Source organism: Nansenia antarctica (genome assembly GCF_963989245.1).
Source record: "Nansenia antarctica genome assembly, chromosome: 3".
NCBI lineage: Eukaryota > Metazoa > Chordata > Actinopteri > Argentiniformes > Microstomatidae > Nansenia > Nansenia antarctica.
The window spans coordinates 17,418,268-17,445,868 of record NC_137688.1 but is presented as its reverse complement, the minus strand read 5'-3'; the positions used below and the strand labels follow the sequence as shown (position 1 = coordinate 17,445,868).

Genomic DNA, 27,601 nt, shown 5'->3' with positions numbered 1-27,601 from the left:
GTCTAGGTGCTGTGTGTGTGTGTGTGTGTGTGTGTGTGGGGGGGAACCATGCTGAGGTGTACGGGTGGGGTAGGGGTGTGGCGCTGGCTGACCCTAGCCACTGGGCTGCTGGAATGCCTGTGTTTTTCTGGGGTTGTGTTCGGCTGGGCCTCCCTGGTGTTCGTCCTGAAGATGGAGGGCTATTTCAGCTATCTGTGTGTAAACACCACCAGGGTCAACAGCACACAGGTCCTAGGTCAGTGACCTCACACACACACACACACACACACACAGACACACACACACACACACACACACACACACACACACACACACACACACACACACACACTTACACTTCTCTGCTTGTCTCTCAGACTGCAGTGGGCAGGATGAACAGTTCTCCCTCATCTTCACCATCACCACCTTGTACACGTTCCTGTTTCTGCCCAACGGCTTCATCTTTGACCACTTTGGCACCACGGTAGCCAGGCTGTGGGGAATGTGAGTCTGACACAACCTTGTTTTTAAAGACCTAATACAGCTTGTTTATCAAGTGACCATTGTGTTAACAACTAAAAGGTTGAACAAACAGAAAACTCCCTGAGACGCCATTTAAAACGATAATGTACTTATGTTATTTTTCTGTATGTTATTGTTGTGTTCTTTATAACACTGGGCTTGCACCAACCTGGGCCCTATTCCACAAAGCTCGATAAAGTTCTAAGCCTCGATAAAGTTCTAAGCCTCGAAAATGTTAGCTTGCGTTCGGTGCCATCAATGTGGCTCAAATAATTCGCTGCTTGTTTGAGCTCCTTCTGAGTCAGATATAATTAGCCTGGTCCCGACCAGGCTAAAACACAGGCTATAGTCATCCGTGCGTCAAAAAAGGCTCACAGGCGGAAACTAAACCCTGAACGAAAGTTCCTCATGTGTCTTTTAGGAAATATTAGTTCCCACTTCACACGAGATAGATAGATTAGATAGTTTGATTAGATAGTTTGACTGTGTGATAGATAGATAATTTGATATTTTGAAAGTGTGATCGATCGATAGATAGTTTGATTGTGTGATAGATAATTTGATATTTTGAAAGTGTGATCGATCGATAGATAGTTTGATTGTGTGATAGATAACTTGAAAGTGTGATAGATAAATCGATAGATCAATAAAGAAAAGAGTGTAAAAATAAAAAGAAGTAATTGTCTCAACTTGCATTACCGTCATCACAGCGGTCTGGTTGGCGTAGTGGTTAAGACTGCGGACTCGAGTTCCAAAGGTTGCGAGTTCGAGACTTGACTAAGTCATTCATTTTATTTTATTTTACATTTAACCGAAGATTTCATGCAAAGGTTTCAAACACCATTGTAATCGTGTCAGTTCTTGTAAATTAGCCTGCACCATAATTTTATAGCCTACAATACTTTTTTAGATGAGATTTTAGATTAGATTCAGACAACGAAATGCAGTAAAAAGTGCCTCTGAAGAGGGATTCGAACCACTGATATAAAATGACGAATAAATCCTATGGCAGCAGTCAATACCACTAGGCCATTGTGGCGATATGACGGTTTGTAGCCTGCTGCGGATATCACCACAGTAGTAATATTCATTTATTAAAATATGAACATATAACAATAACTGGGGCTAGTATGACCTACGCATTTAATCGGTCAGCAATTTCTTGCCAAACCATTTCCCTCGCCTTGTTAATTGCGGCAGTATTGCACTATTTTACATCTTATTTTTCCGTCTTCATAAAAATCAATAATTCGGAATGCTGCGCAAATGTAGTACCCCTGCAGAGTGGAGTATCTTCATTTCGACAGATCGACACTTCAGGGCTTTGTATGTCTGCGTGCACGCGCCCATATCGAAGATTTGTAAGCCTGTCTTCTGTGAACACTGATGACACAAGGCTGATCCTCATTCGAGGAATCACCTGAGGCTTGAATACCAATCTCGAGTCCCCTGAGCGCCGCATTTAATTATAGCGCCGCTATATTAAGCCACCTTTAGTGGAATATGGCCCTGGTTTAAACTAATCCTGGGGGCCGTTCCACTAAGGTGGATTATCTTCTAATCCTCAATAAAGTTCTAATCGGCGATAATGTTAGCTTGCGTTCGGTGCCATCAATGTGGCTCAAATAATTCGCTGTTTGGTTGCTATGCAACATATCCTTCTGAGTCAGATATAATTAGCCTGGTCGCGAGCAGGCTAAAAGGCTGGCTAAAGTAATGCGTGCGTCAAAATTGTCTCACAGGCGGAAACTATATCTCGAACGACAGTTCCATCAAGTGCCTTTTAGGAAATATTAGTTCCCACTTTTTACGAGATAGATAGATAGATAGTTTGACTGTGTGATAGATAGATAATTTGATAATTTGAAAGTGTGATCGATCGATAGATAGATAGATAGTTTGATTGTGTGATAGATAACCTGATATTTTGAAAGTGTGATAGATAGATAAATAAATTTAAAAGTGTAAAAAATAAAATAAAATAAATAGGTATGTCTATTAATTTGCATTGCTTTTGTCACAGCGGTCTGGCTGGCGCAGTGGTTAAGGCAACCAGCTAGAGTTCCAAAGGTTGCGAGTTTGAGACTTGATTTTTTTATTTTTTTTTATTTTTTTTTTACATTAAAGGCTTCAAACACCATTGTAATCGTGTCAGTTCTTGTAAATTAGCCTGCACCATAATTCTATAGCCTACATACTTTTTTAGATGAGATTTTAGATTAGATTCAGACAACGAAATGCAGTAGAAAGTGTGTCGGAAGAGGGATTCGAAACACCGATTTAAAATGACGAATAAATACTATGGCAGCGGTCGATACCACTAGGCCATTGTGACGATATGACAGCTTGTAGCCTGCTGCTGATATCACCACAGTAGTAAATATTCATTTATTAAAATATGAACATATAACAATAACTGGGGCTAGTATGACCTACGCATTTAATCGGTCAGCAATTTCTTGCCAAACCATTTCCCTCGCCTTGTTAATTGTGGCAGTATTGCACTATTTTACATCTTATTTTTCCGTCTTCATAAAGATCAATAATTCGGAATGCTGCGCAAATGTAGAACCCCTGCAGAGTGGAGTATCTTCATTTCGACAGATCGACTCTTCGGGGCTCTTTATGTCGGCGTGCACGCGCCCATATCGAGGATTTGTAAGCCGGTGTTCTGTGAACACTGATGATACAAGCCTGATTCTCGTTCGAGGAATCACCTGAGGCTTGAATTCCAATCCCGAGTTGCCTGATCGCCTGATTTATTTCAATCGCCGATATACTAATCCACTTTAGTGGAACGGCCCCCTGGTTTAGAGTTAATCCAGGTTTAGTAAATCCAGGTTTAAACTAGGTTTAAAGTTAATCAGAGACGCGTTGCACATCATCATTTTAATCCTGGATTAGTTAAACCTGGTTTAAACCAGGATTAATTTATTTTCAGTGTCCGCCATCTTGGATTCAGACGAAATGTAAAAAAAAAAAAATGATGTTGGCTAGATAAATATGGCCCTAGATAAATTATAGATAGCATCTCGCACTTAAATAGCATTAAGGTTGATGCGGGCTCACTAGTCAGCTATAGCTTTTATCTTGGCATGACCATTTTATATTAAAACAGCTGCTAGCATGCTAATTTCGCAATGCGAATGTTACAAGGTGACTAGTTAACTAGCCAAACAAAGCCACGTCACATCAGCCAAAGTGGTGATAAATTCCATAACTGGATACTAATTTGTTTCCAGTCATAGCTGGCTAGCTAGCTAGCTTACTTACTTACTTATCAAATGTATCATAAGACCACCGATGGTGCTAGCGGAGTTTTTTTGCGAGTGATTGCGATTGCAAGGCTTGCGCGATGCGGTAGATGGCATGGTATATTATTATATACCTTTGACACTCTGCTGACAATTCTGCACACTGTGGACTAGTCTAGTGAACTCCAAAAAGATACTTGCATAATGGGATGTAACAATACACTTGTTTGATTCTGTCACCATGGCTCAATGTCATGCATTGAGTCTAAAATAAAACAGGGAGCAGTGTTGTTACCACTCTACCCTGTACCATTAGCGCTATTCCACACTGACGATTTTCCATTTACAAGGGTACACAAAATATAACTGTACCCTTGTCTATGTTTTTTTTTCTTTCTCTTTCCTCTTCCAAGAGGTGTAATATGAATTTGTAAATCTCAGGTTCAATGCAGTGTTACTTTTGAGTAGTGTTGTTCCGATACCATTTTTTGATCCTGATACCGATACCGATACCTGACCGTGCAGTACTTGCCGATACCGAGTACCGATCCGATACCACGGCGTTTGAAAAAACAAAACAAAAATACATGTTTTTTGAGCCGCATACTCACCTCGATGTAAAATTATTGCTAACACTTAGTCTGGCACTGCTCAAAACCTTTGTAAAACAGGAAAAAATACCAACAGAGAGTGAATACTATAGAACTTTTTTTTATTGTCTACCTGGTATGGTGACAAGAAAATCAACCCCTTATAAAACCTGAAATGTGGCTCTCACAGATGCCAATCAGTGCAATATCCATTTAAGATATAAAACAGTCGTAGTAGTAGTGCAACAGCGAGTGAACATTTACAAACAAAATAACTTTAGTACTTTAAAAAAAAAAAAAAAAACGGATTTTTTTTTGTTAGTACTCGCCGATACCGATACCAGCATTTTTGTGCGTATCGGTGGCCATGGCGATACTAGTATCGGTATCGGAACAACACTACTTTTGAGGGAAACAAAATACTGAGTATGTGTAAAAAGGACAGGCCATTGCATATGAAATAGATATCAGACCCTATAATATGAACAGCTAAATCAACCACATTATTTGGTTGGTGTATTCATATTCATTATTCATATTGGTTTGAAGATGGTTCTAAATACTGTACAATCCATGTAGGTAGTAGACATGCAGCCCCCCAGAACTGGGAGGGTGTTTGAGAGTTCCTCTCACTTCCATGCTTGACAGCTGCAACCTTCCCATTGAGGTATATGACAGTAAACAGTATTTTGTAAAGCTATACCATTGGGAAAACTCACAATTGAATTATTCACTTTCTATCACTATAAAATGATATCACAATAAAATTATGATTAAAAATTAAAATGAATTTTATTATTAAATTAGGTTTAATCTGTCTTGAATTTTCCTGCGAGAAACTCTTTCCTTTATTCTCATCCAGCGAAGATATGCAGCCATGTTGTCATTAAAACTGAAATAAACCTAACATAAACCTCCTCCAGGGGTGGTTTAAATTTAATTGCTAATCCAGGTTTAAACTAGGTTTAAAATTACTGGTGCAACAGACTTGATTTAAACCAGGTTTAAATTAAACTAGGTTTAAGCTAGGATTAAAGTTTGGTGCAACAGGATTAGTAGATAAGCCTTGATTTAAACCGGTTTAAAATTTAAACCAGGTTGGTGCAACCCAGCCTTGGTGATTATTAGGTGGAGGCGCCACATAAGCCTTTTGGGTTTTCTTGCCTCCTTTTGCACTGTTTATTTATTGTTTCTCTGTCAACTGTGTACCTTCGAAATGTGTGCAAAATAAAATAAACATAAACAATGATAAACTAAGTTAGGCAAGTCTTCTCATTTGATATAGCCTACTCAAGAAGCGCCATCCATGCACATGACAATTACTATTATTGTGTCAGTGTGCTTCGTCTTTGCACTCAGTGTACGCTGTGCGAACTCCATGGTAACCGATGCATTAATGTTACAGCACATGGAAACGGGCCGACTATATCTCAGCAATGTTGGTGAGCTAATCAAAGCACGATTATATCGCAGGCTTTCCATTGACGGACACTTATCTCTTTATTCAACAGCTCATTTGCGTTGATTCGTAACAACCTAATATTGTAACCTTACTGGCTCACAGTGGCGGCTGGCCGATAGAGGGCGCTGGGGCGCCGCCCCCACCTTCACTTCCTAGTTCCCCACCTTCACTTCCTAGTTGCGATTTGTAAACGTTTCTTTTTAAAATAAACATTGTTTATTCACAAAATGCGGCTGATATTCTGTCGGCGCCTATCAGCATTCATTAAAAATCCTCCAATACAATAAACATTTTATCTGTGTGTGTGTAAAATTCACTGTTAAAATACATAGGAGGAGTCGCGGGGCGCCGGTCAATGCCAGTCTATGGCAGGCCGAATACATTTCGCTTACACGTGAGCTGTAGCAGCGCTCCAATTGGCTGTGTCTATTTCTAGGCCGGGGCGCAAAAATGTGCGTCCTGAATAACCGGTTGTATTGCAGACAATGCATTATGCTGAGGACTTCCGACTTCCGGGCTTCCGGAGTATTTTAAATGAACATTCGTAATGTCTGTCTCTGATGTTCATGGTCAATTAAATCAGCCTATTTAACGAACAGAACGGCGGAAGTACGGGTAAACACGGCTCATAATGGTGTCCTCAAAGGTAAGAGCTGTTTTTCTTTAACTCAACTGATAGCATTACCTTGCTGTTGTTGTTTACCGAATGCTCCATCTGACTGTCACACTGTGATTGTACTTGTGTAAACAGTAACACAGACGGGGTGAATTTCATGAATGAAAGTGAAAGTTCTGTCACAAAACACCGTTACGTATCCTCACACATGTTTAAGTGGGTATTGCGTGGGTAAAGTGAAATTACGTCTTTGTTTTGAGCGCCAGTGCGTTTTATGCGCGTGCACGCGAAAAAAATCACATTTTTAGCACCAGCCGCCACTGCTGGCTCATCAACCCAGCAGTCAGCCCGTTCACTCCGCTCCTCCACCTCGGCTGGCCGACTGGCCCCCCCACCTCGACACCAACACAACACTGGCTCCCCGCTGGTGGAATGAGCTTCCCACGGCTGTCAGAACTGCAGAGTCACTACCCATCTTCCGTCGTAGACTAAAGACCCATCTCTTCAGGTTACACCTTAACTGCGCTTCCTGAGACAGCACTGCGTCTCCTGAGGACTAGGGCTGTCCCTAACGACTATTGTTCTAACGATTAATCTAGCGATTATTTTTTCGATTAGTCGATTACTCTTACGTCTTATTTAACGATTAGTCTAACGATTATTATTTTTGCTGTTCGATTAATGTATCACTTAATTTTCCCCAAATAAGTGTCAAAAACATTAACATTTCAGTATTTTATTCAATTATTCTTGTACAAATATATAAATTAGGCTTCTGCACTGCAGGGCAATATTCCACAACAAAAAATATCCTCTCTTTCTTACAGTCCAACATAAAATATAATATTATAAAATATAAAAGTTAACTTCAAATAAAAGGAAAAGTGCAAGTAATGCAGTAGGCAAGTTCAAGTCATTTTCAGGAGGAATACCAAAATAAATACCAACATAAAATCCTCTAATTAGTGCAATTCGAGTGAAATTCTAACCGTAACTATACCTCTCAGTAACAATAACGATCTCAGTAACAATATAACATTCTCCCCCTCCCACGCTCCTCTCTCCCCCCCCCCTCCTCTCTCCCCCCGCCTGCCTCCTGGTTATTATTATTATTATTATTATTATTATAGGTCAGTATTTCTCAAAGTGTGGGGCGTGCGCGTCACGAGAGACAGTTAGGAGGTCAACAAGTTACAGTATCTTAGCTGTTAATAATGATGGCATGTCTAACAGGGACACTGACAGGGAAAAGAAAAACGACAGAAAATCACAATACTTGAGAGTAGGGATGCACCGAATGATCGGCCAGGTTCAGAGGGATAAGCCTTAACCGCGCCATTGATGTACGACTGTACTGTACTGACTGGAGTTCGGCCATTCCGTGTTCCGTGTGAATGTTCGCCAATGTGAGACTTGACTACCTTTTTTTATGACGCGATCAAACAGTGCAAGCAACCCATGCTAGTAATATAATTACAGCAAACTTGTCGGCAGTTTGGTATCTGTTCTCTGATTCAGAAAGACAACAAGAGGCACATTCTGATATTATAGACTTCCGGTTTCGTTTTCGCGTCTTCAAAATAAAAGCGTGAGTTAAGCGTTGTTGAAAATCAATGACACGTCGCTCGTAACTGGTCGCAGCCATGTTGTTTATTTGCGACGCACCGATGCACATTACGCAAGTCGACGTATTGACGTAGTCGATTACGTCGACACGTCGTCCCAGCCCTACTGAGGACACCCGCTTTTCCCCTCTACTGTGTCCCTAAAAACTTATATTGCCCCCATTGTACTGTTTCTCTGTTTCTCCAGTGTCAAAAAAAAGAAGAAAAGGGTTAGAAGAAGGTGATAGAAGAAGGTTTTTCCTTCTATCAATGGCCCCGGGCCTGAGCTGGATTACTCTTCCTGCTACGACTGGTGGATTGATGATTCACTTGCTTAGTATTCAAATGTATTGATTGTAAATCGCTTTGGAATAAGGCGTCTGCTAAATGCCAAAAATCCCCAAAAAATAATGTAATGTAATGTTTTCACTTCCTCTACAGATCCCTGTACACCACCGGTGCCTTGTTAGTAGCCTTCTCTAGTGCAGGTAAAATCCTTCTCTTATCCTTCAATACTGTTTACTATCATGATGATGGCGTAACATGCTCAGACACCATGGAGTTTATAATGTACTAAAGCTTTCTGCTCTGTGTGTCAGCTCTGTCTGGCCTCCTCTTCCCGGCGCTCCTCTTCCTTGCAGTTGGCGGGATCATACTTCTGGTCACCAACATACAGGTAGGCCCAGTCTCCACTGAACTCATGGTGTTAACATAGCTACCCCCAGGGTGTTCTTTATGGGGTTCTCTCATGATCTCTGTCTCCTACATGAACATAGTCCTCAGGCTAGAGGGTTTCTTTCCTCAATCAGTCTGAGGCATACTGTCGATAATGTTGTGGATTAATAATGAGACTCAAGATAGGAACTTGCTTTAAATCTAGGTATAATATTTATTAAAGAAAATAGTCTTTCACAACTCGAGTTGGACCCAGCCTACTTAAGGTAAATCATCAGCCTGGGGCCTGTTCCACTATGCGAGATTAACTCTGATCCAGGCGATTAACTCTGATCCAGGTTTAAATAATCTTGCGGTCGGTTCCATCAATGTGGCTCAAATAATTCGTTCAATCCTTCTGAGTAATTCTGGTCCCGAGCAGACTTACAGGCTGGTTTAGGTAATGCGTGCGTCAAAAAATCTCTCACAGGCGGAAACTACATCCCGAACGACAGTTCCTCAAGTGTCTTTTAGGAAATATTAGTTCCCACTTTTTACGAGATAGATAGATAGATAGTTTGACTGTGTGATAGATAGATAATTTGATATTTTGAAAATGTGATCGATCGATAGATAGATAGTTTGATCGTGTGATAGATAGATAGATAGATAGATAAATAAAAAAGTGTAAAAAAATAAATACAAAATAAATAGGTATGTCTATCAACTTGCATTGCCATCTTCACAGTGGTGTGGCTGGCGCAGTGGTTAAGGCAACCAGCTAGAATTCTGAAGGTTGCGAGTTCGAGACTTGATTTAATTGAATGTTTTTTTTTTACATTTAACCGAAGCCTTCATGCAAATCGATTTACAATAGATATATCTGTCTAAGTGAATCATCTATCCATCAGTAATCATAAGAAAAAAATAATCTGTGCCAAACCCAGGGTCCAGTTAGAAGAACATAATTTACTACTCAGAAAGGCTTCAAACAATTAATTGTAATCGTATCAGTTCTTGTAAATTAGCCTGCACCATCATTTTATAGCCTACATACTTTTTTAGATGAGCTTTTAGATTAGATTCAGACAACGAAATGCAGTAAAAAAGTGCGTCTGAAGAGGGATTTGAACCACTGTCTTAAAATGACAAATAAATGCCATCGGTAGATACCACTATGCCATCTTGACAATATGGTGGTTTGTAGCCTGCTGCTGATATCACCACAGTAGTAAATATTCATTTATTAAAATATGAACATATACTGGGGCTACTATGACCTACGCATTTAATCGGCCTGCAATTTCTTGCCAAACCATTTCCCTCGCCTTGTTAATTGCGGCAGTATTGCACTATTTTACATCTTATTTGTCGTCTTCATAAAGATCAATAAGTCGGAGTGCTGCGCAAAAAGTGCTGCGCAAAAAGAGTGTAGTATCTTCATTTCGACAGTTTGACTCTTCGGGGCTCTTTATGTCTGCGTGCATGCGCCCATATCGAGGATTTCTAAGCCGGTGTTCTGTGAACACTCATGACACAAGCCTGATCCTCGTTCGAGGAATCACCTGAGGCTTGAATTCCAATCTTGAGTTGCCTGATCGCCGCATTTATTTTAATCGCCGATATACTAATCAACGTTAGTGGAATAGCCTCCTGGTGAACAGCCCTCTCGGGTGAGAGAATAACATAATGACATTATGACATTACTCAACACATTCACATCACAACATACTGAAGGATTTAATACATATGAAAATAATTTAAAATAAATAAATAAACCCAATGTATATCTGAGTAAATAAGTAAGTTATATAAACATATGAAAAAACAACAAAAACAACAACAACAAAAAGTTGTTGAAAACATTCTCCCCCACATAGTCTTAATGCATGAGAAAATACAGCACAGCACAACATCTTCACCCTCTGTAATAAATCTAATCTAGACACAGTGGATATAATATATTGTGATACAAAATATTGTTCAAATCCTTCACTCCACAAAATATACATGTACATATATACCCCTCGGGTGTGCACTAGCATGTCTGCTGAATTACACCTCTCAGTGAAGACAAAATATTTTCCACAAAACCATTTAAGGCAATTAGTCATTCGAATGTATTATTATTATTATACATGGCAAAGTTTTTCCCATCATGCAATGACAACAATACTTATGTAGAGTAGAGTGATTACATGATGAAAAATAAAATAAAAATATGATCATACTGCCACCCTTCAGTCTAATACTCTAAGGCACTGGTTCTCAACGGGGAGGTGTTGAGGTGTTGAGAGTACATCAAGGGGCGCTGGAAGGAATATTTTTGAAAGGGGGGCGTTGAGGTTTCAGATTCAGATTCAGATTCAGTTTATTGCCACTATGCATTACACATATAGGAATTTGCTTCGTCACCACAGCAAGTGCGTTTATACTTTTTTTCACATGTCAAAAAACAGGACAACACAACAACAACAACACAGGACAGACAACAGTGCATTGGATAGTGCGGTATAAAGTGCAGTGCAGAGTTTTTACAGTGAGTCCAGTTCAGTCCTGGGCAGACTTGGGGGCGGGGGGGAGGGGGAAGCCAGAGTCATTTATCAGCCTGGCGGCTGAGGGGTAGAAGCTGAGCCTGTGGCGGGCCTTCAGTGCCTTAGGCAGCCGCAACCTTCTTCCAGAGGGAAGCAGGGTGAGGAGGCCGTGGCCGGGGTGGAAGGGGTCTGCCATGATCTTCCTTGCCCTCCTCAGAGCCCTGGTGTCATGCAGGGAGTTGAGGGAGGGCAAGGGACAGCCGATCACCCTCTCTGCTGAACGTAGCACCCGCTGCAACTTGGCCTTGTCCTTGGTCGTTGCAGCAGGGAACCAGGTGATGATGGAGTGGGTGAGGATGGACTCTATGATGGCCGTGTAGAACTGGACCATCATGGACCTCGGCAGCCTGAGTTTCCTCAGCTGCCGGAGGAAGAACATCCTCTTCTGGGCCTTCTTTGTGAGGGCCTCGGTGTTCTGCTCCCACTTTAGGTCCCGGGAGATGGTCATGCCTAGAAAGCGGCATGACTCCACGGAGGCCACCGGGGTACCTCCCAGCGTGATGGGAGGGGGCAGGGCTGCTTTCCTTCGGAAGTCCACCACCATCTCCACTGTTTTCAGAGCATTTAGCTCCAGGTTGTTTAAACTGCACCAGCTCTGCAGCCCCTCGATCTCACCCCTGTAGGCAGATTCGTCCCCCCCGGAGATGAGGCCCACCAGGGTGGTGTCGTCTGCAAAGTTCAGGAGCTTGACCGAGGGGTGGCGGGAGACACAGCTGTTGGTGTAAAGGGAGAATAGTGCTGGAGACAGGACGCAGCCCTGCGGGGAGCCCGTGCTGGTGGACCTGGAGCTGGAAATGCTCTTCCCCAGCTTCACCCGCTGAGACCTGTCAGTCAGGAAGTCCGTGATCCACCTGCTGGTGGAGACCGGCACCTGCAGCAGGGATAGCTGGTGCTCCAGGATGTGTGGGAGGATCGTGTTGAAGGCCGAGCTGAAGTCCACGAACAGGATCCTGGCGTAGTTGCCTGCAGTGTCTAGGTGTTCTAGTACGTAGTGCAGAGCCATGTTCACGGCGTCCTCCGTGGATCTATTGGCTCTGTACGCGAACTGCAGGGGGTCCAGCACAGGATCCGTGATGAGCTTCAGGTAGGCCAGGACAAGGCGCTCCAGGACCTTCATGACGACAGAGGTCAGAGCGACGGGTCTGTAGTCGTTGAGGCCTGTGACCTTGGCCTTCTTGGGGACGGGGATGATGGTTGATGCCTTGAAGCACGCTGGGACGTGACACAGCTCCAGGTGTTCTTGGGTGTTCATGCATAACGTCTTTTTCAACTGAAAAACGCTGGCCACAAAATCAAATCTTAAATATGAGTTGGCAGGTCTTAATTATGAGTTGGTAGGTCTTAAAAATGTATTCGTATTAGGAAGTTGCGATAACTTCTCTGTTTCGCTTTTAGATGTGTCCGGCCTGCAGCGTAAGCAGTATGGTACTTAGCCTATCAGTTCCCCCCCGCCGCCCCCAACAATAGTATGGAAATAAACTGGAACCAATAAACACTAGCTTTGCAGCCCCCGGTGAGAACTTTTAGGAGAACACTCAGGTAGTAAACGCTATCCCATACATGTGAAAAATCCATTACTATAATCATGATGGCACGAGAAACACACACACACACACACACACACACACATTTACATTTACATTTTTGGCATTTAGCAGATGCCTTATTCCAAAGCGACTTACAATCAATACATTTGAATACTAAGCATGTGAATCAGCAGTCCACCATTCGTTGCAGGAAGAGTACTCTAGCTCGGGCCCGGGGCCACTGATAGAAGGAAAAACCTTCTCCCTATTATCGCCTTCTACTAAAACTTTTATTATTATTATTATTTTTTATATTACTGGAGAAACTGAGAAACAGTACAAGGGGGGCAATAGAAGTTCTTAGGGACACAGTAGAGGGGAAAGCGGGTGTCTTTAGGAGACGTAGTGGTGAGGGTCAGAAGATGTCTCAGGAGGAGCAGTTAAGATGTAACCTGAAGAGATGGGTCTTCAGTCTACGACGGAAGATGGGTAGTGACTCTGCCGTTCTGACAGCCGTGGGGAGCTCATTCCACCAGCGGGGAGCCAGTGTTGTGAAGAGACGTGATCGGGCAGCCCGACTGCTGTGTAGAGGAGGTGGGGCCAGTCGGCCAGCCGAGGTGGAGGAGCGGAGTGAGCGGGCAGGGGTTTGGGGGGTTACCATTTCCTTCAGGTAGGCAGGGGCTGTCCCTTTAGCTGCCTGGTATGCAAGCACCAGGGTCTTGAATCTGATGCGAGCTGCTATCGGGAGCCAGTGCAGGGTGCGAAGGAGAGGGGTGACATGCGAGTATTTGGGGAGGTTGAATACCAGCCGGGCAGCAGCATTCTGGATGAGCTGCAGAGGTCTAATGGCTGAAGCGGGGAGCCCAGCCAGGAGTACATTGCAGTAATCCAGGCGGGAGATGACCAGTGCCTGGATCAAGAGTTGCGCTGCCTCTCTGGTAAGGAATGGTCGTATCCTTCTGATGTTGTAGAGGACGAATCTGCAGGAGCGAGCCGTTCCTCGCACGCACACACACACACACACACACACACACACACACACACACACACACACACACACACACACACAGGAGGTAAACTGCTCCTTCTCCTCCTGTAGATTGGAAACCTGTTTGGCTCCCATCGCTCCACCATCATCACTCTGTACAATGGAGCCTTCGACTCCTCTGCTGCCCTCTTCTTCATCATCAAGGTAAGACACATGCACACACACACCACACATACATACACACCCTTTTGCTCACATACTGTATGGCTCTCACAGACATTAATATTATTTTCATGACCTCAGATGATGGTGATGATGATAATTCCACTCCTGTCTCTTCCTCTCTTTAGTTGCTGTTTGAGGCTGGGGTTTCTCTCCGAGACTCTTTCCTCTTCTTGTCCGCGTGTGGTGTCATACACTTGGTCAGGACGTTCCTACTGTTACCCAAGAAGCACATCCCCTACCCCCTCCCTGAGGGCTACTCATACGGGTAAGCACTACAGATCCCACAATGCCTTGAGGGCCCATCTGAGCTCCCTCTCTGACCCTAAGCAGCCTAAACATTGTGTGACAGTTTCTTACTAGTTGATATAAATGTGGATTCTGCATACTATTTTTCAATGTTCATAAGTCGAGTTACAATTTCAAATTATTTGATTCACTGACCTGACTGGGTTAAAGTTTTTACCTGATAGGGTTTTTTACCCTAATAGGTTTACTGGTTCCCTGGGGGCAGAATAGTATATAAGCTGTCATCGATAGAAGGTAGAATCTTGACTCCCTGTAGGTGTAAGGAGCTCAGGGCTGCGTTCTCACATCTTGTGAACACTCAAGGGGCCATAAAGAGCCTGAGGGGTAATACCACACACTTTATAGGCTATAGGGTAATACCACAAACTGTTAGACTTGGCCTTGGTAGGCTGAAGGGTAATACCACATATGTGACAGCTGCTGGTGAAATCAGCAGCCGATTTAATGTTCAGACTTTTATTTAGAAAGATTACATAAATACATTCCAGCGTTGTTGAAAATCAATGACACACTCGCTAGTCAACTAACACAGCATGTTTTGTGAGCCTGCTAACAATGTAAAGTAGTGTTATAGTTAACTAGGTAGCAGTGGGGATTACTCACTGAATCCATTGCATTGCAATATTTTGGCTTGACTAGCGAGTGTGAGTTGTGATTTCCAACAACATTGAAATGTATTTGCATGTTTCAAAATAAAAGTCTGAACATTTTGATTTGTTGCAGACTTGTTCCCCCTTTCACCAGCTGCTGTCACATATACATAATATGTACAGTATATGCATATTATGTGCCTTCTCTCCTGAAGGTGTGAGCTTGGCAAGACATCTCTGACATTTTTATAAAACCTACAGTCACAACACAGGTATGACTGAAGTTAAGCATTGTCTCATCCTTGATTGATGGAGACACCTGATAAGTTGTGAGGAACTAGTTTTGACCTAATGTACAGAATGTCGTCTGTACAGATGATGTGCTTATGAGTTATTGCCCCAAGCATCATTTATCTGATGGAGACTTCTGCCAAGTTTTGTTTGACATTCAGCAGACGTCTTTATCCAAAGTATCTATCCATCAGTCATCATAAAAAAAAAAGAACTATGCTAGGACTACGGGCCATTGGCAGTCATAGTGCTAGGAAATCTTTTTAGGAGGCTGGCTGGTGTAGTCATGGTCAGCCACAAATATTATAGTAGCACCTTCCTCCGCCACCTCCTCCCCTCCAGCATTTGTTGGAATCTCCACTCTAACAGCCTGTTGTCACATTCATACAGTAAAATAACACCACAAACTGTTAAAGCCAATGCACACAGCCCCGATTTTGTCGCACCGCCGAACATTCGATTCTCAATTCTTTGAATTATTTCAATTGGTGTGAATGGAGAATCGAATGTTGTCGTGCGATAAAATCGCATCGCACGCCGTGTGCATTGTCTCATTCAAAACAATGGAATCGAATTCGGCGGTGTGACAAAATCGGGGCCGTGTGCATTGGCCTTTAGGCTTGGCCGTAGTAGACTGAAGGGTAATACCATACATACAGGTGCATCTACATTATTTTCTTACATTTTCCGTAATTTGATTCAAAAAGTGAAACTTTCATATATTCTAGATTCATTACACATAAAGTGAAATATTTCAAGCCTTTTTTCTTTTAAAGTTGATGATTAAGGCTTACAGCTCATGAAAATCCAAAATTCCAGTATCTCTAAATATTAGAATATTACATAATAAAAACATGTAAAAAAGGATTTATAATAGAGAAATGTCGACCTTCTGAAAAGTATGTTCATTTATGCACTCAATACTTGGTCAGGGCTCCTTTTGCCTGAATGACTGCATCAATGTGGCGTGTTATGGAGGCAATCAGCCTGTGGCACTGCTGAGGTGTTATGGAAGCCCAGGTTGCTTTGATAGCGGCCTTCGGCTCGTCTGCATTTTTGGGTCTGGTGTCTCTCATCTTCCTCTTGATAATACCCTATAGATTCTCTATGGGGTTCAGGTCAGGCGAGTTGGCTGGTCAATCAAGCACAGTAATACCATGGTAATTAAACAAACCAGTCACTGGTAGTTTTGGCACCGTTGGCATACTGGAAAATTAAATCAGCATCTCCATAAAGCTTGTCAGCAGACGGAAGCATGAAGTGCTCTAAAATCTCCTGGTAGACGCGTTGATTCTGGGCTTGATAAAACACAGTGGACCAACACCAGCAGATGACATGGCACCCCAAATCATCACTGACTGTGGAAACTTCACACTGGCCTTCAAGAAACTTGGATTTTGTGCCTCTGCACTCTTCCTCCAGACTTTGGGACCTTGATTTCCAAAAGAAATGCAACCTTTACTTTAATCTGAAAAGAGGACTTTGTAACACTGACCAATGGTCAAGTTATTTTTCTCTTTAGCCCAAGTAAGACGATTCTAACCTTGTCTCTGGTTCAGGAGTGGCTTGACACTAGGAATGCAACACTTGTAGCACAGTTCCTGGGTACATCTGTGCGTGGTGGCTCTTGGTGCACTGACTCCAGCCTCAGTCCACTCCTTGTGAAGCTCCCCCAAGTTCTTGAATCGGCCTTGCTTGACAATCCTCTCAAGGCTGCGGTCATCCCTGTTGCTTGTGCACCTTTTCCTACCACACTTTTCCCATCCAGTCAACTTTCCATGGATATGTACGTTGATACAGCACTCTGCAAACAGCCAGCCCTTTCAGCAATGACCTTCTGTGGCTTACCCTCCTTGTGGAGTGTCTTCTGGACAACTGTCAAGTCTTCCCCATGATTGTGGTTGTGTGTACTGAACCAGACTGAGAGATTTAAGGCTCAGGAAATATTTGCAGGTGTTTTGAGTTAATTAGCTGATTAGAGCTCTTCTCAGGACTGTGTGAGTCTACAATAAACTTTTCCACGGTATTCACATTTTTTTAGATGCACCTGTACATATGTGCCCTCTCTCAGGTGTGGACTTGGCAAGACACCTCTCAGGCAAATGTGTCCTGGTGCCATTTTTAAAAAGCCTACAGCCACAACACAAAGTATGACTTGTGTTAAGTTAAGCATTGTCTCATCCTTGATTGATGGAGACATCTGATGGAGACATCTGCCAAGTTTCCTTAGAATGCTGTGAGGAACTAGTTTTGGCCTAATGTTCATAATATTATCTATACAGATGATGTGTTTGATTTATTGCCTCAAGCATCCTTTATCTGATGGAGACTTCTGCCATGTTTTGGTACAATGCATTTACATTTACATTTAGATTAGATTAGATCAGACATTTACATGTTTGACATTCAGCAGATGCATTTATCCAAACCATCTACACATCAGTCATCATAAGAACAAATGTATGCTACGACTAGGGGCCATTGGCAGTCACAATGCTAGAAGAAGGAATCTCCACTCGAACAGCCTGTTTGTAGACCGACTCCCAACTTGGTGAACATTGTTGTAGTGAAGAATGCATACTAGTGTGGCCTTACCAAGAGTACATTTGTATTGGTTTCATGATTCAAAAATTACACCACTTTTTATGCATAGTCCCCCTATTTCAAGGTACCAAAAAGTAATGGGACAGATTCATCAAATGTAACAAGAGGTTTGTCTGCATCTTGCCAGACCACCATTGTAAATAAAAATGTGTTCTTCATGGCTTGCCTGGTTAAATAAAGGTTAAATAAATTAAATTAAAAATAGGTCAAAATTAAGCACTTGTGTAGTATTTGGTGGACAATCCTTTGCATGCAATAACTGCCTGAAGTCTGTGGTCCAATGACGCCACCAGGCGCCGGGTATATTCTCTAGTGATACTCTGCCAGGCATTTACTGCAGTCATCTTCAGTTGTTGTTTGTTTTGAGGTCATTTTGCCTAAAATCTTATCATCAGGGAATGACATACATGTTCAATTGGATCTCTCTGAAGTCTGTCTGGACTCTGAAGATTGGCTTGGCCGGTCAAGACGTGTCCACTTTTTGGCCCTGAAAAACACCCTAGTTGCTGTGGCATTATGTTTTGGGTAATTGTTTTACTGTATGAATGTGACAATTTCAATGAGAAGAGGAATGTTATAGCACACAAATACCACAAGTTATCTCTGAATGTAATGGCAAGTTAATTTCTAAGATAATTCAATAGGCCTGATAATGTTTATTTTTCTATTGTGCCAACATTTTGGTGCAACCAAATGAAAAAGTTGGGGAAAGGCTGAGTCTGAAGCAATGCTTACCCCATCAGACCCCAACATTTTTGCAATGGTAAACAAACAATGTATATCTTTAAGACATAGTCGATTGTGAACTCATGGATGGTCAATCCTTGGCCAAAGCTATCCACGTCTATGAGTTTGAGAGTGGTAACATTTCTCCAGCAGTTTTGTTCTTCTACTCTAGTTGATTGAGTACAAACCTCAGGTTGTTCCTTTGACAGGATGAACTGTGGACAGACAGAGAACGTCAGCCCAGAGCCGGCAGCAATCAATGGCAGCGTGCAGGGTGATGCTGTGACCGAGGTCACACCCAATAACAACAGGAACACGGAAAATGAAGGTGTTTGTGGGTTTACTTCAATATACTAAATTGGATCATATAAGTCGCACAGGTGTTTACATTTATTTAAATTGAACAATTACTAGGAAGTTTTCAACTTTCAGCTCTGATTTAATGATTTTTGTGTAGTTATTAGTTTTACCATAAAGAAAATACTTTTTATGCATAGTGCATAGTGCATTTTAGGGTACTCGAAAGTAATGGAACAATTGGCTTGACAGGTGTTTCTTGTAAATCATGTATGTTCCTTCACGTCATTTTGTGCAGGCATAAGAGAGCTGTCAAGAGAGCTGTCATTTGGGCCGCAAGTCGGCAATCAAAATGTTCTGACTTTTATTTTGAAAGATGGAAATACATTTCAACGTTGTTGAAAATCACAACACAAACTCGCTAGTCAAGCCAAAATACTGCAATGCAATGGATTCAGTAGTATGAGACCTGGCACCAGTGTTCAGGTATGAGCTGTGTAGTTATCCTCCAGCGCTGTTTCGACAGCCACAGAAGCCAGTGCTAGCAGATGCCATTTGGGAGCTCCTCACACCTGACCTTCCGGGAAACACAGACACATCCACAAAAGACATGACACACCGCAGGCGAGCAGGTGGGAGGACTGGAGCAGCCGTAACCATGGATGAAGACATGCCTATTACGATGAATAAAGACCTGTTCCTTTCAAACAACACAAACAAGCAGCAGTTCATCAACATGCTCAGTGGTCACCTACAGAAGAACTGTCAGACGTACCATGCTCCAGGTGATGCTGATCTCCTCATTGTGCAAAAAGCAGTGCAGTCTGCCACAGTAACAAACACTGAGCTCATTGGTGATGATACAGATCTGCTCGTCCTCCTCATATACCAAACCAACCTCAAGTCACATGACCTCTTCTTCAAACCTGAGGCGAAGAAGAGCATGAAGAAGCCACGTGTCTGGAACATCAAGGCCGCCAAGCAGCAGCTGGGTCCCAGTGTTTGTCCTCACATCCTCTTCATCCATGCAATAGCTGGGTGTGACACTACCTCCCGCATTTATGGCATTGGGAAAGGAGCTCCCCTCAAGAAATTCACAACCAGTGATGACTTCTGTGAGCAAGCTAAAATGTTTGACACACAGTCAGCTACCACAGCAGAATGCACAATAACTAATCTTTGCACAATAACAAATAATGCTTTGCTGTGCCTGGACAATGGGAAACCTGGGGAGGGACTCGACTCTCTATGACACTATCGTTTTTGTAGAAGGTAGCTATTAGCACTTCTCATGGCCAGCCGCAGAGTCTGCCACCTACGTCAGCAGCAGCGAAGTACCACAGTCTTTGTGTGTCCTACCAGGTGCAGCAGTGGAAGGGAACCTCAAATGAACTCCTGCCACAAGAATGGGGATGGAAAGAGAGTGATGAGGCTTGTCCCTGTCCAAACTGACTTACCACCAGCTCCACAGGAATTCCTCCGGTTCATCAGATGCACCTGCAAGACAGACTGCAGCAGCCTGAGGTGCACATGCAAGAAGCATGGCATTGAGTGCTCTGTTGCATGTAGCAACTGCAAAGGATTGGGGTGTGCAAACTCATCTCAGGCTGCATGTGATGAAGATGATGACGATGAAGATGGTGAAGATGAACCAGACACCTACTGATAAAGTTTTACTTAAAAGTTTACATGTTTACGTTTTTGTTCAATAGTGCCAACATGTTGATTAGTGCAAATCTACCAGTCACAAATATATATATATATATTTTTTAAAGTTATTTTTTCTGAGTGGGGCAGTCCCACTCATATTTTTCATTTTTATTGATAGTTACAGTGAAGGTTTAGACAGGAAGGATGGGTGAGAGAGAGGAGGGATAACATGCAGGATATGTCCCTGGCCGGGAATCGAACCGGGGACCCTGCGGTTACATGGTCAGCACTTAACCCGCTAAGCCACCTAAGCGGCCCAGTCACAATCTTTTTGAAAGTAACATAAAAGTGATATTTTAATAATATTGTTTTCAATTGTTGTTAATCAATGCCTATATTAATGTTGATTACTGCCAATGTATGTTGCCTTGTATAAAAGTATATTAATTTAGTGATTCGATTAAAGTTTCAACATTTTAAAGCTTTATAATGTAATTTTTGGAAGCAAAAACGTGTTACCAGGTTATGGTAAAAAAAATATACTTTCCACCACTTGGATTTCTTAAGACTTTTTATAAGTCATATAGGAGACATTTATGAGCAATAAACAGTTGAAAGATTTTCTGTTGCAATTTGTCTGAGGTTCCCCCCTCTTTTCTCACAAAATGCCTGTACTAAGACGCTGGCTAGCAATCGAAAGGTTTCTTGTTCGATTCCCGCCTCAGGAGGGAGCTGCATGTGAGCTGGCATCATATCTGAGTTGCTATGGCACAACCGCTGCTGTTGTGCCCTTGAGCAAAGCACTTAACCTCTAATTGCTCCAGGGGCACTGACTATGGCTGACCCTGTGTGACCCTGAAGGCAGCAGCAGACTGTTTTCTGAAGTGTACAGAAATCTTGTCTCTTTGCAGAGGTCTGATGGGTCTGATAGGTCAGGGACCACATACATGAGTTGCAGTAGTCTAGATCAGTCTCACCAGTGCTTGGACCTCTGACAGTTAAAGAGGAAGAATGTACAGGAGCGGGCCATTGCTGCAATGTGGTGATCTCAGGTGGCTGAAAAAGTTTGGCTTAGGGCTTAAGATCCTTGGGGCCTTCTTCAGAGGCATATACCGGTACTTATATATACTTATACGTGTATACCATTGGACTAAATTGTAACATACTGGGCCGGTTTCACAGACAAGGCTTAAGCCTAATCCTAGACTAAAAAACATCTTCAATGGAGATTTTACATTGAAAGTGTGATTTAGTCCAGGACTAGGCTTAAGCCTTGTCTCTGAAACCGGCCCAGAGTCTTATATACTTATATAATAATTTTACTCTTGTGTACTTGTACAACCAAGTAACTTGGTTGTCCAGGATCATCCTAAGATTCTTGGCTGTCTGGGGGGGGGGGCACAGTCATGGAAAAGTCTTGGAGTGGGCTTTCCCAGGGAGGAAGTGCTCTGCTCCATCTAGGAAGAGCAGCTCCATTTGTTGATCTGGGAATTTTTGCAATATTTGTGGCCAAAGTTGATTTGACTCTAAGCCACTATCTCTCTCTCTCTCTCTCTCTCTCTCTCTCTCTCTCTCTCTCTCTCTCTCTCTCTCTCTCTCTCTCTCAGAGTGTAGTTTCAGGGATTGTGTCCTGTCCAAATTGTTCATGTTACATCTGCTCCTGGTGTCTGTCATACGGCTACGACACTACCTGTTCATCGGCACACTCAACCCCATGCTACAGGGACTGACTGAGGGCAAACCCTCCCTGGGTAACCACACACACACACACACACACACACACACACACAAACAATACACTATTGTATATTGTTGACTGACTGTTCTGACTGTTCTCCTCTAAGCTGCTGAGGAATATTGTCCAGAGAAGACCACATGTAACACAGGATCCATCCCTGTCCTCATTGGCTCTCTTTGTCCCTCCAGTGAGCACGTACACCAATGCGTTTGCGGTGACCCAGCTGTGTGGGGTCCTGTTTGCCCCTTTGAATGGCCTCATCATGGACCGACACAAGGGCAAGGCCAGGGCCCCAGGTACCAACCATACACCTACAGTGCAACCACTGAACACAACACACACACCAAACCACTTCATACACACACACACACACGCACATGCACATGCACACGCACACACCCACACCCACATCCACACACACACCCACACACACTACTCATGTGAGTATTGGCGCAGTCTCTGACTCTGTTATTTATCTGTGTGTATTGGGACAGGCGATGGAAGGGAAGAAATCGATAGGGGTTATGTACTCTAATGTTAATCCTATCTGTGTGTGTGTGTGTGTGTGTGTGTGTTTGTGTCTATGTGTGTGTGTGTGTGTGTGCAGGAGAGAGCGAGCGGGAGGCAGACCTGCGGTCCTCTGTGCTCTCTCTGTCTCTGACGTCGCTGCAGTGCGTCCTGTTCTCCATCTGTGCTGCCACACCTGTCCTCCCTGTGCAGTACCTCACCTTCATACTGCAGGTCATCAACCGCTCCTTCCTCTCTGGAGGCAACCCCGCCTTCATCAGCATTGCGTAAGTCACACAGTCGCATACACACACACACACACACACACACACACACACACACACAGGCTACTTACTTACTGCTGATTCTGGTAGTCCATCATGGCCGATGATGACTTTTACTACTGTTTGTGGGTCCGTTGATGACTGTATAGTCCAATGCAGGATGCACACTATCTGCCACAAACAGGGTATATGAAAGCCTGACCCACTGGGGCATGTGCAGCCACTGGTATCTTTCATCTCTGTCTCCTTGCTAGCTGCACTCCTTGGTGGCAAAGTGGAGCGATCCACATCAGCAGCCTCAAGGGTGGTAGGGTTCATACTGCAATAGACCTATCGCTAAGCCACGCCCCCTTTGAAATCTCAGACAAACAAACAATGCTCGCTCAAATTCTTAACTGACAGTGACTGACTGACCGACCGTGACTGAATGACATTCTTACAATGGCTGGAGTTAAAATTTCTGATTTACAAGTAAGTAATCTTTTTTTAAAGATGGGGCGTGGCTTAGCGATAGGTCTATTCTTTAGGGCAGTCTTCAGTTGGTCACACCTCTTGGGACCACAGCAGCTCCGAGAGTCCCTGCCAAGTTAGCCTGGGGCTGTGAGGATACCCAGTTACCATGGGTCCATAATGATGCCTGGCAGGAGTCTTGGAAAAGGAGAGGCTGTGTACTGGCAAAAGAATACTTACACACAAAGCTGCTTCATGGTTCACCACAAGGGCTAGCCAGCGGCAGCAAGCTGTAAGTGAGAGGGTCGCAAGCAGGTGGGAAGAAGGCATGCACCTTCCCTCTAACTACGCACGACTGCACTAGATAAATCACAACACCCTGTGTGCCTGACACACACACACACACACACACACACACTCACACACACACACACACACACACACACTGAGTTCACTGGTTTGACGTCTAATGATTGCAAGGTTCGGAGGTTCGATCCCTCGCTGGCCACGTGTCGAGGTGTCCTTGGGAAAGACACTGAACCCCAAATTGTTCCCAATGAGCAGGCCGGCACCTTACATGGCCATTTGTGTGTGAATGTGTGTGTGAATGGGTGAATGAGAGGCCGTTGTAAAGTTCTTTGGAATAAGGTGCTATATAAGTGCAGTCCATTGACCAAATCATATTATTCACACACATGTACACTACACACAATGTACACAGTTAACACTCACATCATAGACACCAGCTGTTCGCCAACACATAGTAGTGGTGGTCTAGTGCAGAGGTTCCCAAAGTGGGTGCCGCGGCACCTGTCCGGGGGTGCCGCCAAATCTGCTCGTAAAAAAAAAAAAAAAAAAGTATAATATAAAAAAAAAAAAAAAAAAGTATAATATAAAATTATAATAATAATAATAATAATAATAATTTATTGAATTTATATAGCGCTTTTCCATGGCTCAAAGACGCTGACAATATAGGATACACATATATGGGAGACACAAAAACAACAAGTAACAACAACGAGTAACATGGAACACAGAGTCAGCGAACGGGGAGGGGGGGGGGTGGTGTAGAGTCCGGTGTTGGTGTTGCTGGGAGCCTCAATGGATGTGGCGGCGGCAGAGTGTAGGTGAGACGAGAGAAGGGCAGGGGGAGGTGGGGGCAGGTGGGATGGCCGGGAGTCCAGGGCAAAACGACAGGCGGTGCCGCCGTTGCCGTTGTCGTCAGTATTGCCAGCCTGGGACCGAACCCGCGCGGCCGGCCAGCCTAGCCGTGCCATGCCAGCGACCAAATCGCGCAGCAGTGAGTGAAGGCTGGGAAGGACCGACACTCACCTGCGGAGATGGCAACCCCCGAACCGGGGAGGGAGCGGTAGCTACCTCCCGGGACGAGGGTAGTAGCACAGCACGGCCAGGCTAGCGATGTCTGAGAGCGGCGCGCAGCGGGTCGGTCGGCAACACAGAGCCGGGGGACAGGAACGGTGAGGCGGTGAGTACTGCAGTCCGGTAGTGAAGGCGGTGAGTACTGCAGTCCGATAGTGAAGGCGGTGAGTATTGCAGTCCGGTAGTGAAGGCGGTGAGAGGCAGGAGATGGCGGGGTGGAAGGCAGCGGAGGTCGGCGGGACAGGATACAAAAAGGATAAGACAGGATACAAGAGGACAGGATACAAAAAGAGACAGGACGGGATACAAAAAGACAGGATACAAAAAGACAGGAGACAGGACCGGGAACAGAAGCAGATTATGTATCATAATAATAATACATTCATAAACGTTTGTTTATTACATGTGCAATGGAGTTCATAAGCAAATAAAAGATATATTTTTCAGATTTGAAAGATATTAATTTACTAACTAGGCCTACTAGTTACTAACTAACTACTCCTCACTGAAGTCTTGGACCAAGCGGTGAAAATGGTTAATTATGTAAAATCATGCCCGCTGAAGTCACGGCTGTTCAGCACATTGTGCAATGAGATGGGGTCCGAGCATGAGGGGCTCTTATTACACACAGAGGTCCGCTGGCTGTCGCGGGGCAAGGTGTTATCCCGTGTCTATATGAGCTCCGAGATGAACTGATAACTTTTGTCAGTGAGCACGACTTGCCATACAAAGAACAATTGGAAGATGAATCGTGGTGGATTAAGCTTGCTTATCTGGCAGATATTTTCAGCCACCTTAATGACCTCAACATAAAAATGCAAGGGAAGGCTGAGAATATCCTGACAGCGACAGACAAACTGAACGGATTCCGATCCAAATTGAGACGGTGGCAAGACGGGGTGGCCAAGAAAAACATTGAAATGTTTACGTTGACGGCCAATGACGCAGCACACAAGTCAGCGTCTTTCTTGAATCTGATCGCTGCGCACCTACGTATGCTGGAGGAGAGATTTGAGTCCTATTTCCCTCCAATGAACGAAGACTTCGACTGGCTCCGGGATCCGTTCAACCCCCTCTCATCAGCATCAGCCGCTAGTTTGAGCAGCAAAGCTCAAGATGAACTGGCAGAGCTCATTATGGACCGCACACTGAAGCTCAAACATGGTGAGCTAGGTTTGGATAGGTTTTGACTGCTTGTGGGACATGAATATCCATCTCTCTCAGAGAGCGCCATCAAGGTGCTTTTACCCTTCCCAACTTCCTACTTGTGCGAGCTGGCTTTTTCTTCTCTAGCATACGTCAAGAACAAGACACGCACGCGTCTGTCAGTGGAACAGGACCTGCGTGTCGCGCTGTCCATTATCTCTCCCCGCATAAAGAGACTCTGCTCCCAAAAGCAGGCGCATGTGTCCCACTAATGCGCACAACATATTTGTTTTGTATTTCTTTCAATTTTTACAATTCTGTCATGATTATTATTGTTAAATTATTATAGTTGTGAGTTACCCGTTTGGTTCAGATGTGAAATAATAATCTCAGAATGAGCATTGAAATGAGAATTACATTTTAAGGCATTATTTTAAGCCCCCCAAAAAAGCATTGTTCCATTGATTGATTATACAGGCCTTTGATATTTTATTTGTGTGAAGAATTCCCTCTGAGTCTCCTCCCATATTGTACAATCCTTGAGGGCCACAATTTTATTTAATTTAGCGATAGTTTGACTGACCTATGCATTCTTGCCCATCCATTACAGTTCATTTATTACTTTTATTATCTTGTTAAAATTCATTGGGGCAATACTTATGTATTATATATAAACACACATTTTCAAACCAATTCATCGTGTATTGTTTTTAGTTTAAGCTCCGAGGCATTTTTAAAATCTTCGTAGAGTTGGGGTGCCTTGGAGAAGGGGGAAAGCTTCAGGGGTGCCTTGGTTAAAAAAAGTTTGGGAACCTCTGGTCTAGTGGATAGTGAGTTGGACTTGTGATCGGAAGGTTGTGAGTTCAAATCGGAAGTGATCGGAAGGTTGTGAGTTCAAATCCCGCCTGAAGCCACACCACTACTAGTGTGCCCTTGGGTAAGGCACTTAGCCCTCAGTTACTCCAGGGGGAATGTCCCTGTAATTCGTAATTGTAAGTCGCTTTGGATAAAAGCGTCTGCTAAATGGCAAACAATAAAAAAAATAAAAATAAAAAATACTGTACATGGTTCAACAGGATGATGGATGGATTGACTGTCACACATGGTTCATACCTTTGCACTGCAGGTCAATGAAATGATCTCTTGATTCCTCTCTCTTGCCTCCCTCCCTACTCCCCTGTTACCTTTTGGCCTGCTCTCTCTCTCTCTGTAGTTTTCCTGCCTGTCACTTTGGTAAGCTCTACGGCCTGATGTTGGCCCTGTCTTCAGTGGTGGGCCTGTTGCAGTACCCCTGCTTCATCCTGATCCAAGGAATACTGGGAGGGGACCCGCTATACGTGAGTGAAGCTACCTGTTACCATCACCAAAACACTACCTTGATTAGAGCTCCCAGTCATTTACCATTCACACAAGAGACGGGATCAACTTGGCCATCACGAAAGTAGAGAGACTAGTAGTAGTGACCCTATCTTTTCTCTCTCTCTGCCTGCAGCTGAACATTGCCCTGGTCCTTCTCAGTCTGCTGCCCTTCATCCATCCTGTCAACGTCTACTTGCACTGTCGTGGCCTGGCCGCCCTGAGGACTATACCCCAGGAAGCTGTCATCGCCTCATAG

General features: G+C 43.6%; 1 protein-coding gene across 1 annotated transcript; it reads left to right on the top strand.

Moving 5' to 3' along the window:
* Nucleotides 1-48: 48 nt before the first annotated feature.
* On the top strand, nt 49-27,601 carry LOC308153795 (equilibrative nucleobase transporter 1-like; the record flags this gene model as incomplete). Its single annotated transcript, XM_080526986.1, has 14 exons — nt 49-235; nt 357-483; nt 8,469-8,515; nt 8,627-8,703; nt 13,901-13,993; nt 14,140-14,279; nt 18,741-18,822; nt 19,355-19,866; nt 21,390-21,409; nt 22,086-22,229; nt 22,405-22,512; nt 22,824-23,010; nt 27,200-27,323; nt 27,479-27,601. The coding sequence occupies 14 exons, from the start codon at nt 49-51 to the stop codon at nt 27,599-27,601; spliced, it is 1,971 nt and encodes a 656-aa protein (XP_080383112.1).